This window comes from Oncorhynchus mykiss, chromosome 25 (assembly GCF_057628025.1).
Source record: "Oncorhynchus mykiss isolate SJ-2025 chromosome 25, ASM5762802v1, whole genome shotgun sequence".
Classification (NCBI taxonomy): domain Eukaryota; kingdom Metazoa; phylum Chordata; class Actinopteri; order Salmoniformes; family Salmonidae; genus Oncorhynchus; species Oncorhynchus mykiss.
The window spans coordinates 83,004,700-83,016,544 of NC_143046.1; the positions used below are offsets into that span (position 1 = coordinate 83,004,700).

An 11,845-nucleotide genomic window follows, 5' to 3' on the forward strand; every position below is an offset into this window, starting at 1 on the left:
TGTAATATTTCGGACCTTTTCAAGACAACCTATTACAAGTGAGATGTAATACCGTGAGGTTATTCCCCATCTATTTCAGGCGCACGTCTCCAGCCAAACTTCTCTACATGATGACGTAATCAACTAGCGCCACTTGTAGCAGCTATCCAAAGATGAGCTAGTTTGCTTTTTACAACACAGCGACTGGAGTCGAAAGACACGATGTGATTATTTGTAACTGTCTAACAGCTACAACATTGCCGAACTAGTTAATTGTGTGTGGCTGGTGTTGTTGCCGAATATAAAGACAAGACTCATTTGCTGTGTCGTTTTTTTTTTCTTCTTACGGGTAAGCCGACTTTGCCAAGTAACAGTAACCAGCTAATTTAGCGATCTAGCTATAGTACTCGTTTAGCTAGTTAACGTTAGTTAATTTTCAAACTCCTTACTACCTGTAATTAAATCACATGGGTGTTTGTTAGCCGCTAGCTAGCAATGCTAATTTACGGCTAAAGTAGACTTACAGATGGGAGCTGGCGGGTGTTGCTAGTCTAGACATCGTTATTTTCTATTTGAAGCCGCTAAGCCAGACATATCACTTGCCATGCAGTGGCATGCTTGGCTGGCTATCATTTTAACTGCACCATTGTGATCATCTAGCCAATTAGCTTGCTACCATGTTTAATTACATATTTGTTAGCAATAGAACCACAGTAGCTCTCAAACTCTAGGCAGCATTCTGCGTTCTCCTACAGTTCTCAGCGATTAGCTTCGCCCACGAATGGCTAATAATGTGAAGTACAGTCTCGATGCTGTGTTTTAACGTTTAGAAACGTCAATAGTCATGGCTTTCATCACCGATAAAGAATCCTTCAAATAAAGCAGATACAGTAGCAGTTGTGCACAGATCCATACAGCTGTAGGGTGGACTTCCTGAGTTACATTTACACACAGGTGTTCAGAGTAGGCTAATTAGCACCGGTGGTCACCTGATGTCTTCTGTCTGTTTTCTGTATATAAGGTCTGTAACATGGATATATGGCCTTGTGGGAACTCTAACCCTATCAAGGTGTGTATCAATTAAACGTCTTTCTTTTTTTTCATGATTTCTCGCTGATATGAAAGATAAGGTCCTTTAAATGCTTCCAATACCGTAGCGCAAGCGACGTGCGTTAATGTTCAGATTGAGCGTCGGGACTCTTTAAACTCCAGTAAAATACTACTTGAGTTAAAAGTATTTGGTTTTAAGTATACTTAAGTATCAAAAGTAAACATCCTTAAACATTCCTTGTAGTAAGTAAACCAGACAGCACCATTATTTTTAAAATAATTTGTTTATTTAAGGATAGCCAGTGGCACATTCCAAAACTCGGACATAATTGACAAACGAAGAAGCATGTGTTTAGTGAGTCCGCCAGATCAGAGGCAGTAGGGATGACCAGGGATGTTCTCTTGATAAGTGTGTCAATTAGACCTGCTAAGCATTCAAAATGTAACTAGTACTTTTGGTTGTCAGGGAAAATGTATGTTATTTTCTTTAGGAATGTAGTGAAGTAAAATATAAATAGTACAGTACCCCCAAAAAACTACTTAAAACGTATCTATGCAATAGTCCAGACGGGAGAGGACAAGTGCCTGGATTAGGACCTGCGCCACTTCTTGTGTGAGGTAGGGTCATACTCTACAGATGTCGTAGAGCATGAACCTGCAGGAGGGAGTCACTGCTTTGATGCTTGCAGAGAACGACATGGTGTTGTCCAAGGTCACGCCAAGGTTCTTTGCACTCTGGGAGGGCAACACTGTGGAGTTGTCAACTGTGATGGATAGGTCTTTGAGCGGGCAGGCATTCCCTGGGAGGAAGAGCAGCTCTGTCTTGTTGAGCTTGAGGTGGTGGGCTGACATCCAGGTTAAGATATATAGCAGGCATGCAGAAGACGCGTGTTGCACCTGGGTGTCAGAAAGGGGGGGAAGGAGAAAAGTAGTCAACCCAATTGAACATTTATGGGAGATTCTGAAGCAGTATCTCATCTCTCAAACAAAGTTCTGGACACTTGTAGAATCAATGCCAAGGTGCATTGAAGCTGTTCTGCGGGCAACACCCTATTAAGACACTATGCTGGTGTTTCTTTTATTTTGGCAGTTACCTGTATATGTCCAATAATAATTGCAAACACATCTCTAGTATTTTATATTTTCATCACACGCCACTTTCATGGATGACCAGATATTCCAAAATGGAATCCTATCCTGCTGTTGTATTTATAGTCATTCAAGGCCTGTCAAGCCATCCAAGCCCAGCAGTGCAACGTTTCTCCTTAGACTATCATGGTTGGCCCGACAGTTGCTTATAATAATCTTCAAACTTTGTCATTATCAAGCTATGAGCAGGCTAGTGAGGCCAAAGATGGTGAATAAATTAAGATGTCCCACTCTGAATCTTTTACAGTCGGAAAGAAAATGTTGCAGTTCCTGTCTGCTTAAGTGGCTCTCCCATATGCACCAATGCAATAACAGCTGGTTCTGATCTGCTTAGTTCATTGACTGTATATGAACCAGAAAAGAGAGCAAGTGAGATGTCTCGCTTCCTCTTCTGTCTCTGGTGAGACCACTGAACTGGCCTCTGCTTCGTACAGCCTCACCTTGGGGTCAAAGGTCATGAACCCCGTGGTACTTTAGGTTATATTCTAGAACTGGTGTGACCGTGTACTGCAACCCAAGATGGGTGTCGTGAAATGTCATGCAGCAGCGGAAGAGATTTAGTAAACAGAAACCGTCTGAGACGGGAGCAGGCGCTATGCAAGCCTTTTAAAGGCACGAGACTCCATTGCCACATGTTCCGTGGCTAGAGAGCCGGTCAGTGGGATAATGTAACAGGACAGGATGTTTCTAGCAACTGGGACATGACCTGGTTGGTTTTTCTATTCATAAACTGACTGTTTGAACTTGATTTTGTCTATTTTAATTAGACCTAAATTGTCCAATTTAATAAATGTTTTTAATAATGTTTTTTTTCTCCCCTCATTATTGCAGGCCACATCACCCCTAACCCCCCACGCCCTTTTAAATCCAGAATATCAACACAACAAAGATGGAGGAGCTCCATACCCACTGCCTGAACTGTGTGAACCGGAGGTGTATGATTCGCACAGAGACTGGTATGTCCTGTGATCTCATTGGCTGTCCTCTTGTCTGTGGGGCAGTCTTCCACTCCTGTAAAGAGGAGGAGCATCATTTACTATGCCCGTTTGAAAGAGTGCCTTGCCTCAACACTGGATTTGGGTGCCCTTTCACTATCCCCCGGATTAAGATGGCTAAACACCTTGAGACGTGCCCGGCCAGTGTGGTGTGTTGCACCATGGAGTGGAACCGTTGGCCTGTGAGCTATTCAGACAGGAAGTCCTATGAGCATTTGAGCAATGTTGAAGTGGTGGAGCAGCTAGACATGGCCCTGGCTCTGCAAGATCAGAGGATGCTACTGGAGTCTCTTAGAGTCACCACCAACACGTCAAAGAACAGATCTAGTAAATCGGCTGAGGAAACGTGTTACAAGATCGCTGATGTAATGTCAAGTGTACCAGAGACTGACATTAGTAATGGAACGGTTGAAATGGATGAGGCTGCTGCTTTGACTAATGGAGTGGTTGAAATGGAAGATGATGATGAGTCTTATAGTGAGGTACACAAAATAAAGTTAGCAGCTACCTTGGCTGACTTGATCAGTGTAAATGTTGAAAACGGTGAGAGAGAAGGGGTTCTCCATAGGGGAGAGGACAGTGATAATGATAATCATAATGATTTGAAGAATGTAGAGATGAAGGCAAGTGACACAGAGTCGGGCTGTGAGCTCGGAGCAGTGGGCGGAGTCGGAGTGGACTGTGGACTTGGAACAGACGGGCAGGGAGACGAGAGCTATTGGATAGAGTCTTCAGAGGAAGTGGAGAAGGACCATGTGATGGGTCTTGCTGAGGTGGGTTGTCCTCCTCTCAGTAATGGTTTCAACCATGCAGGAGACAACCAAAATCACTTGAGACAGCGTGAGTGGATGGATCTGAGCAGATCTCTACCCAGACGCTCTGAAGTCAACAGGTTTTCAGACTTCAGGCTGGTGATGCCTTATCTCTCCATGCCTAATATAGTAGCACCCCTGGAGACCTCTGGGCCCCACCCTCCACCACTACCCATCCACCTGCCTCTTCCCATGCCTCTCCCTAATCTGGAGCCCTACAACATGCTCCAGCATCTGCCCTTGGAGATAGAAGACAGGTGGCTGGAGAGGAAACTTCAGAACCTCCAGGTGCTCAGAGGGATGAGTGTGTTTACATTTAACGGGCGCAGGGCTCTGATGTCTGACCCCTATCTGTTCAGAGCCAAAATGGAGGACAAGTCAGTGGACACCTCAGACCTGGAGGTAACTGACGATCCATTGGGGCTCCATGGAATCGACCTGATCACGGCAGCACTGCTCTTCTGTCTGGGGGACTCCCCTGGGGGCCGCAGCATCTCAGACAGCAGGTTTGTAGACGGCTACCACGTCGACTTTGGTACCCAGACCTTCTCCTTCCCCTCGGCTATACTGGCCACTAACACCATGGTGGGGGATATCGCCTCAGCGTCGGCCTGTGATCACGCCAGCCCTCAGCTTTCCAACCCCAGCCCCTTCCACTCTCTCCGGCTGGACCTGGTTCTGGAGTGCGTGGCCCGTTACCAGACCAAGCAGCGCACCATGTTCACCTTCGTGTGTGGACAGCTGTTCCGCAGGGACGAGTTCTCTTCGCATTTCAAAAATGTTCACGGGGACATCCACGCCGGCCTGAACGGCTGGCTGGAGCACCGCTGTCCCCTGGCCTACTATGGCTGCACCTACTCCCAGAGACGCTTCTGTCCCTCTGTTCAGGGCTCCAGGATCATCCATGACAGACACCTGGGCTCGTTTGGGGTGCGGCCCGACATGCCTCCCCAGTACGGCGATAAAACCCTCCCCAGGAATGCCTGTCGGTTCGGGTCCACCTGCGACCACCTGAGCTCCTTGCCCTTCGAGCTGCAACAGTATGTGGCCAGTTTCCTGGATGGCTTCAGCCTGTGCCAGTTTTCCAGGGTCTCTCGGACAATGAGGGATGTGTGTGGCAGTTTACTGCAGTCCAGAGGCATGGTGGTGCTGCTCTGGGAGAACACACGAAGGCCTGATGGGTCATCCTCATGGCAGATCCAAAACAAGGTTAGTCACTTACTGTGTATGCATGTGCATTAACATCTGTATCCAGGCTGTATCACAAACAGCTAGCAACACAATTAGGCCAGCGTCATCAGGTGTAGGCCTAGTTAAATAAATGCTCAATTGAATTTTATCTAGTGTAATTTTCCCATAAATCTATGATCCATGGAATAGTACAATGGTCTGAGATGTGTGGGGATCTCAAGTTGGAATTCACACCTATTTGCTGACCATTGAATGCAGGTTGTCCTGTCTCAACAAAATTGTCAATTAGATTAAAGGCTTGGCATTGCAAAAGGACAAACACAAGCAGGAATACAGTATGACATATAGTATATATCAACGGCTTTATCGTTATTGGATGAGAATAATATATATAATATTCTGTTTGTGAACCAGGTGTGGCGATTTAGCACAGCCTTCGGTACAGTGAAGGAGTGGAAGTTTGCCAACATCACCAGTATGGCCGACCATCTGAAGAAGTGCAAGTTTAACACCATCACCTGTCGGGACGAGGCCATCCCTCTGCCCTGCATGTGCTTATCCAGAGAGCTCACCAAAGAGGGACGCTCACTGCGCTCAGTCCTCAAGCCAGTATTATGAGTAACTCTATAAAAGGGTTAGAGTCCATGGGTTATGTCTAAAATGGTACCCTATTAAAAGTAGTGCACTATGTAAGCGTTAGGGTACTATTATGGACGTAGCTCATTTCAATCAATTCAGTTCTTACAGAAGTACTCCCAGAATGCACTGATTTGAAATGCACTCCAACCCTGCTCTATGATAAGCAAATACAAAATGCTGCTATCGTTCTCTTCCGGTCTTGACAGGAAAAAAAACGGAATTGTTTTCAACCTATTTGATATGCATACACGCGGAGTCGACAAAACCTGCTCTTTCCATGACAGACTGACCAGGTGAATCCAGGTAAAAGCTATGATCCCTTATTGATGTCACTTGTTAAATCCACTTCAATCAGTGTAGATGAAGGGGAGGAGACAGGTGAAATAAGGATTTTTAAGCCTTGAGACATGGATTGTGCATGTGTGTCATTCAGAGGGTGAAAGGGGCCAGACAAAATATTTAAGTGCCTTTGAACGTGGGTATGGTAGTAGGTGCCAGACGCACCGGTATGATTGTGTCAAGAACTGCAGCGCTGCTGGGTTTTTCACACTCAACAGTTTCCTGTGTGTATCAAGAATGGTCCTCTACCCAAAGGACATCCAGCCGACTTGACACAACTGTGGGGAGCATTGGAGTCAACATGGGCCAGCATCCCTGTGGAACACTTTTTACACGTTGTAGAGTCCATGTCCCAAAGAATTGACTGTTCTTGGGGGCGGCGCAACGCAACTCAATATTATGAAGGTGTTCTTAATGTTTTGTGCACTGTATATATTCTTGTTACCAATGTACTGAATAGATTATTTAACTTTTACATACTCTGTCAATGTGTGAATAAAACATATTTTTTACATTACATTTTCTATTTTTATAAGATAACGAAGTTCGTACTGTGCCGCATTAACAACAAAAGAAAATGGAGCCTTAACTTATGATAAAGACTTGATTTCTGGTCATGGGAGGGATCTGATGGGGATCTTTTAATGAGTAGATTTCTCATTGTCCCCCGGCTAGAGCGATTTACAACATCTTGCACGGTTTTATATACTTAGGGTGATCATGATTTTTGTTGAGTTTGAGTCAGGGGATCATGCCCTTTACTTTTGAGTCAGGGGATCATGCCATTTACTTTTGAGTCAGCGGACCATGTTAAGATAGTGTCAGTGTAGCTATTTAATGCCGGGATTCAATCCGATCACGCTGGTAGACAACGCAAATTTTAAAGGTAAACTTTGCAGATGTCAGCTCAATTATTTGAAATTACCTTTTTAAATATAGGTCAGAATGAATCCCGGCCTAACTGAACCTCCATCAGTATCAGGCAATGTTGACTGTTTGAGTTAAGGGTGATTGGTTGTCTTTCTGTATCCAATCTCCTGTTCCTCATTTGAGAACAATGTTACTTCTGTGAAAACCATTTGTGTGAATACTTGTTATAGATCAGTGACTCCTGCAGGTCCGGGAACGTTGGCATAACGTTCTGTTCATTTAGAGTTGATCAGTATGGAAACTGATCATCATTCAATCATGGGCATGTCTGTAAGTTATCATATTAGTGTTTTTATCTTTGTATTTTCCTCTTGGCTCTACGTAGTCACTGTGTTCAGAAGTTGCCTGCTGTGTCTCGGGATTTGTAAAACATGGTTGCCTTCCAAATGGCACCCTATGAACTATATAGTGTTCTAATTTTGACGCTCCGGGGTCAACAGTAGTGCACTGTATAGAGATTAGGGTGCCATTTGGGTAGTTGCCATGAAACTGCATCAATAGTGCTGGCCATTACTTGTATTGTATTGCCTGATTGACACTATAGGGCCGAGCCAAACCGGACTCTGTAGTGTGAATCTGGTTTATGTGTAAAAGATGCACTAATCTATCTACCAGTCTTCACGTGGAACAGTCACTTTGTTGTCATGGTTATAGAGTGTGGTTAGTTCTAGGACTGATACACCGTTCAGTATTACTGATGTGTTTTATTATAGTGTTGGTACTGACACATTCAATTCCATGTCCTCAAAAGATCGATAACCTATCCATCATTTGACATGATTTTCTCCGGTTTGAATATTAGTTGAAATTCTGTTTTGGTTTGGAAGTGGAGTGCAATATTTAATTAATCAGTCTTAAAGATGGTGTTAATGAAATTAAGGCCTGGATTCAATCCGATCACAGTTTGAAGAAAATTTGGCTTTAAAAGACAATCTTCCAGTGTTTACGGAGATCGCATTCACAGTAAACGCTGTATAATTCGGTTCAATTGGAAATTACCTTTAAATGACTCTTTGTCGGCGAAGCACAATCGAATTGAATCCCGCCTTAATTCATGGGTTTAAGATTGGGTTGTAACGGCTTTGGATCTTAAGGGCACAGTTTGCGTCTCTTCTTTCTAAAAGGATGTACATATTTATTTTACTTCAAGTTCTTCTCTGAATCCCTGTTTGTTCTTCCCTGAGTGTTTTATTACATTTTTGGGGGAAAGACCAGTGCAAACGTTGCATTATTGCAAATCCTGATGAACACCCCGGGTGAATAGTTTGAAACATTTTGATATGGTGAAATAATCCACGCTGGTTTGGTTTGATACACATTTTGTACGTGTTTACTATTCTTCCATTCAACACTTTTTAATTAAGTTTTTTACTATTTGGTGTAGTTCAGGATGTTATTAACATGCCACCAATATTACATAGACCACTCAAAGGTAAAGGTCTTTGTGGGTCCACCCGAATACCCGGGACCTGAACTGGTCTAAAAATTCAAACTTTTCCTTGGGGTCTGGGTCGGGTCCTGTTCGATTGTCATTGGGTCTCGGGTCAATTTAACTACAGCTGATAAATCCGAATGGACACAACCACGGCTCTGCATAGAAAAAAAATATTTCTTAAAAACATATTCTAAAACATATTTATTATATGCTAATACGGTGAATTTATTGATTTATAGAAGGCCTAGACAACATACAGTATAAAGACCTATTCGTTAACCAGAAGTGCAACTTGGCTGATCACTTGGGTCCAATCAGGTCTGTTCTAGTATTGGTCTAGGTCTGGTTGTTCTCAGGTCTGATTTTAACCTATTGATCATCCCCACATTATATCTTGGGCCCAGATCTGTTTGATGCTTAGACAAGTCCGATGGTCGTTGATGACCAATGACTAGGAGTTGGCAAAACAGCACAAACAGATCTGGGACCAGGTTAGACATGTTTCTGCTCAGTCAGATTTATTTCCCCTTTTTTTCTGCATGTGAGTGAAGAGATTAACCGTCATTCTTAAAAACATGATTTATCCATAAAATGCAAGGTTATTTTTCACACTACAATAACCTTTCTAACGGTTGTGTGTGTGCCTCTATACAATGGAATTATCTGTTTTTGACTACATTTGATGGTAGTATTTGCAACAATGAAATGACAGCTTTAAACAAGAGGCTACATTTCTGTAGTGTTAAATGAACATTTTACAATAAACCGCATTGTAATCTGGCAGTGTAATTTAGTTTTAAACTTTTCTTCAACAATTTATGTTATAAAGAAGTGATTATTTATGTGTTGCCCAGTTTACTAAACTCTAGTTAAATAACACATTATTGAAAAAAGGTTTGAGATTAAATCATACTGCCAGATTACAATGAATTTTCTGGTACATTTTGCACCTAAAGCTAGAATCCTTACTTGTAACAATAACAAAGGGTCAAAAGTTGAGGGGACAAATGTAACCGCTCAAATTCATAGACAGAGCTATCTATGGATGCAAGGACTGCCCATCCATGGTATCAAAATGATAGTTTTAACCATGTTTTGAGGCTATACAGTGTTTGTTTACATTTATATTGTTTACAAACACGAGTAAAACAAGCTTATATTTGGGGTTTTAATGGGGAATGACAGCTGAACTATGTTCATGAGGCATTTATAAATTGTATTATTCAAGAATCAATGGATATCATTAAAAATTGATGTAGCATCTAAGGATTCTAGTTTTAACGCGTTACTTTTGCTATACGAAAACGTTTTCCCGCGGTGTCTTACTGTTTTACATGTTTTGTTCAGTTTGTTTTAGCGGCCCTGGTGTAAAAAGCTACTTCACATTACTGTGTATCATCAACAGCATTTTCATCACCAATAAAAGTTGTTCTTTACTTGCTACAACATGGTTTAAATATCTTCTACGAGAACAGCATCATGTTGACTGATGGTCGAGTCTCAGCTGCTAAAGGTGTGCGGGAGACTGGAGGAGGTTGGGCCTCTATCGGTGAGGTCTGGTAGCAGGGTCTCCATCGGTGAGGTCTGGTAGCAGGGTCTTCATCGGTGAGGTCTGGTAGCAGGGTCTTCATCGGTGAGGTCTGGTAGCAGGGTCTCCATCGGTGAGGTCTGGTAGCAGGGTCTCCATCGGTGAGGTCTGGTAGCAGGGTCTTCATTGGTGAGGTCTGGTAGCAGGGTCTCCATCGGTGAGGTCTGGTAGCAGAGTCTCCATCGGTGAGGTCTGGTAGCAGGGTCTCCATCGGTGAGGTCTGGTAGCAGGGTCTCCATCGGTGAGGTCTGGTAGCAGGGTCTTCATCGGTGAGGTCTGGTAGCAGGGTCTCCATCGGTGAGGTCTGGTAGCAGAGTCTCCATCGGTGAGGTCTGGTAGCAGGGTCTCCATCGGTGAGGTCTGGTAGCAGGGTCTCCATCGGTGAGGTCTGGTAGCAGGGTCTCCATCGGTGAGGTCTGGTAGCAGGGTCTCCATCGGTGAGGTCTGGTAGCAGAGTCTCCATCGGTGAGGTCTGGTAGCAGGGTCTCCATCGGTGAGGTCTGGTAGCAGAGTCTCCATCGGTGAGGTCTGGTAGCAGAGTCTCCATCGGTGAGGTCTGGTAGCATGGTCTTCATCGGTGAGGTCTGGTAGCAGGGTCTCCATCGGTGAGGTCTGGTAGCAGGGTCTCCATCGGTGAGGTCTGGTAGCAGGGTCTTCATCGGTGAGGTCTGGTAGCAGGGTCTTCATCGGTGAGGTCTGGTAGCAGGGTCTTCATCGGTGAGGTCTGGTAGCAGGGTCTTCATCGGTGAGGTCTGGTAGCAGAGTCTCCATCGGTGAGGTCTGGTAGCAGAGTCTCCATCGGTGAGGTCTGGTAGCAGAGTCTCCATCGGTGAGGTCTGGTAGCAGGGTCTTCATCGGTGAGGTCTGGTAGCAGGGTCTTCATCGGTGAGGTCTGGTAGCAGGGTCTCCATCGGTGAGGTCTGGTAGCAGGGTCTTCATCGGTGAGGTCTGGTAGCAGGGTCTTCATCTGTGAGGTCTGGTAGCAGGGTCTTCATCGGTGAGGTCTGGTAGCAGGGTCTTCATCGGTGAGGTCTGGTAGCAGGGTCTTCATCGGTGAGGTCTGGTAGCAGGGTCTCCATCGGTGAGGTCTGGTAGCAGGGTCTTCATCAGTGAGGTCTGGTAGCAGGGTCTTCATCGGTGAGGTCTGGTAGCAGGGTCTCTATCGGTGAGGTCTGGTAGCAGGGTCTCCATCGGTGAGGTCTGGTAGCAGGGTCTTCATCGGTGAGGTCTGGTAGCAGGGTCTCCATCGGTGAGGTCTGGTAGCAGAGTCTCCATCGGTGAGGTCTGGTAGCAGGGTCTCCATCGGTGAGGTCTGGTAGCAGGGTCTCCATCGGTGAGGTCTGGTAGCAGGGTCTCCATCGGTGAGGTCTGGTAGCAGGGTCTCCTTTCCTGCGGAAGTAGGAACATCTTTAGAAACCGGAACTGAGCTATAAAAAGGTCCAACAATAATGGAATAGAACAAAATAAAATAAAAATGACCAAAAAAAGACTAGAAACAGACAATATGACAATCACTGACTGGCATTTAAACCGTGGCCAACTATGTTTTGCTCACAGACCTCCCCCATATCCATCTGTATGTATAAGACTGGGAGGGTGTTACGATCTCTGTACAGAGAACTGAGAAGACAACTCTGGTTCCATTAGCTTTACCTTAGCAGCAGAGGAAACTTTGGAAACCACCTTGGACATGACAGGATGTCCTGAAGACTCTATGAGTAACAAATGCAAAACAATA

General features: G+C 44.6%; 1 protein-coding gene across 1 annotated transcript; it reads left to right on the forward strand.

The window, feature by feature from the left end:
- The first annotated feature begins 101 nt into the window (after positions 1–101).
- LOC110505864 (F-box only protein 30) lies at positions 102–6,671 on the forward strand. Its single transcript, XM_021585334.3, has 3 exons — positions 102–328; positions 3,010–5,194; positions 5,591–6,671. Exons 2-3 carry the CDS (start codon positions 3,068–3,070, stop codon positions 5,792–5,794), a joined length of 2,331 nt encoding a protein of 776 aa, XP_021441009.3. The 5' UTR covers positions 102–328; positions 3,010–3,067; the 3' UTR covers positions 5,795–6,671.
- Positions 6,672–11,845: the final 5,174 nt, after the last annotated feature.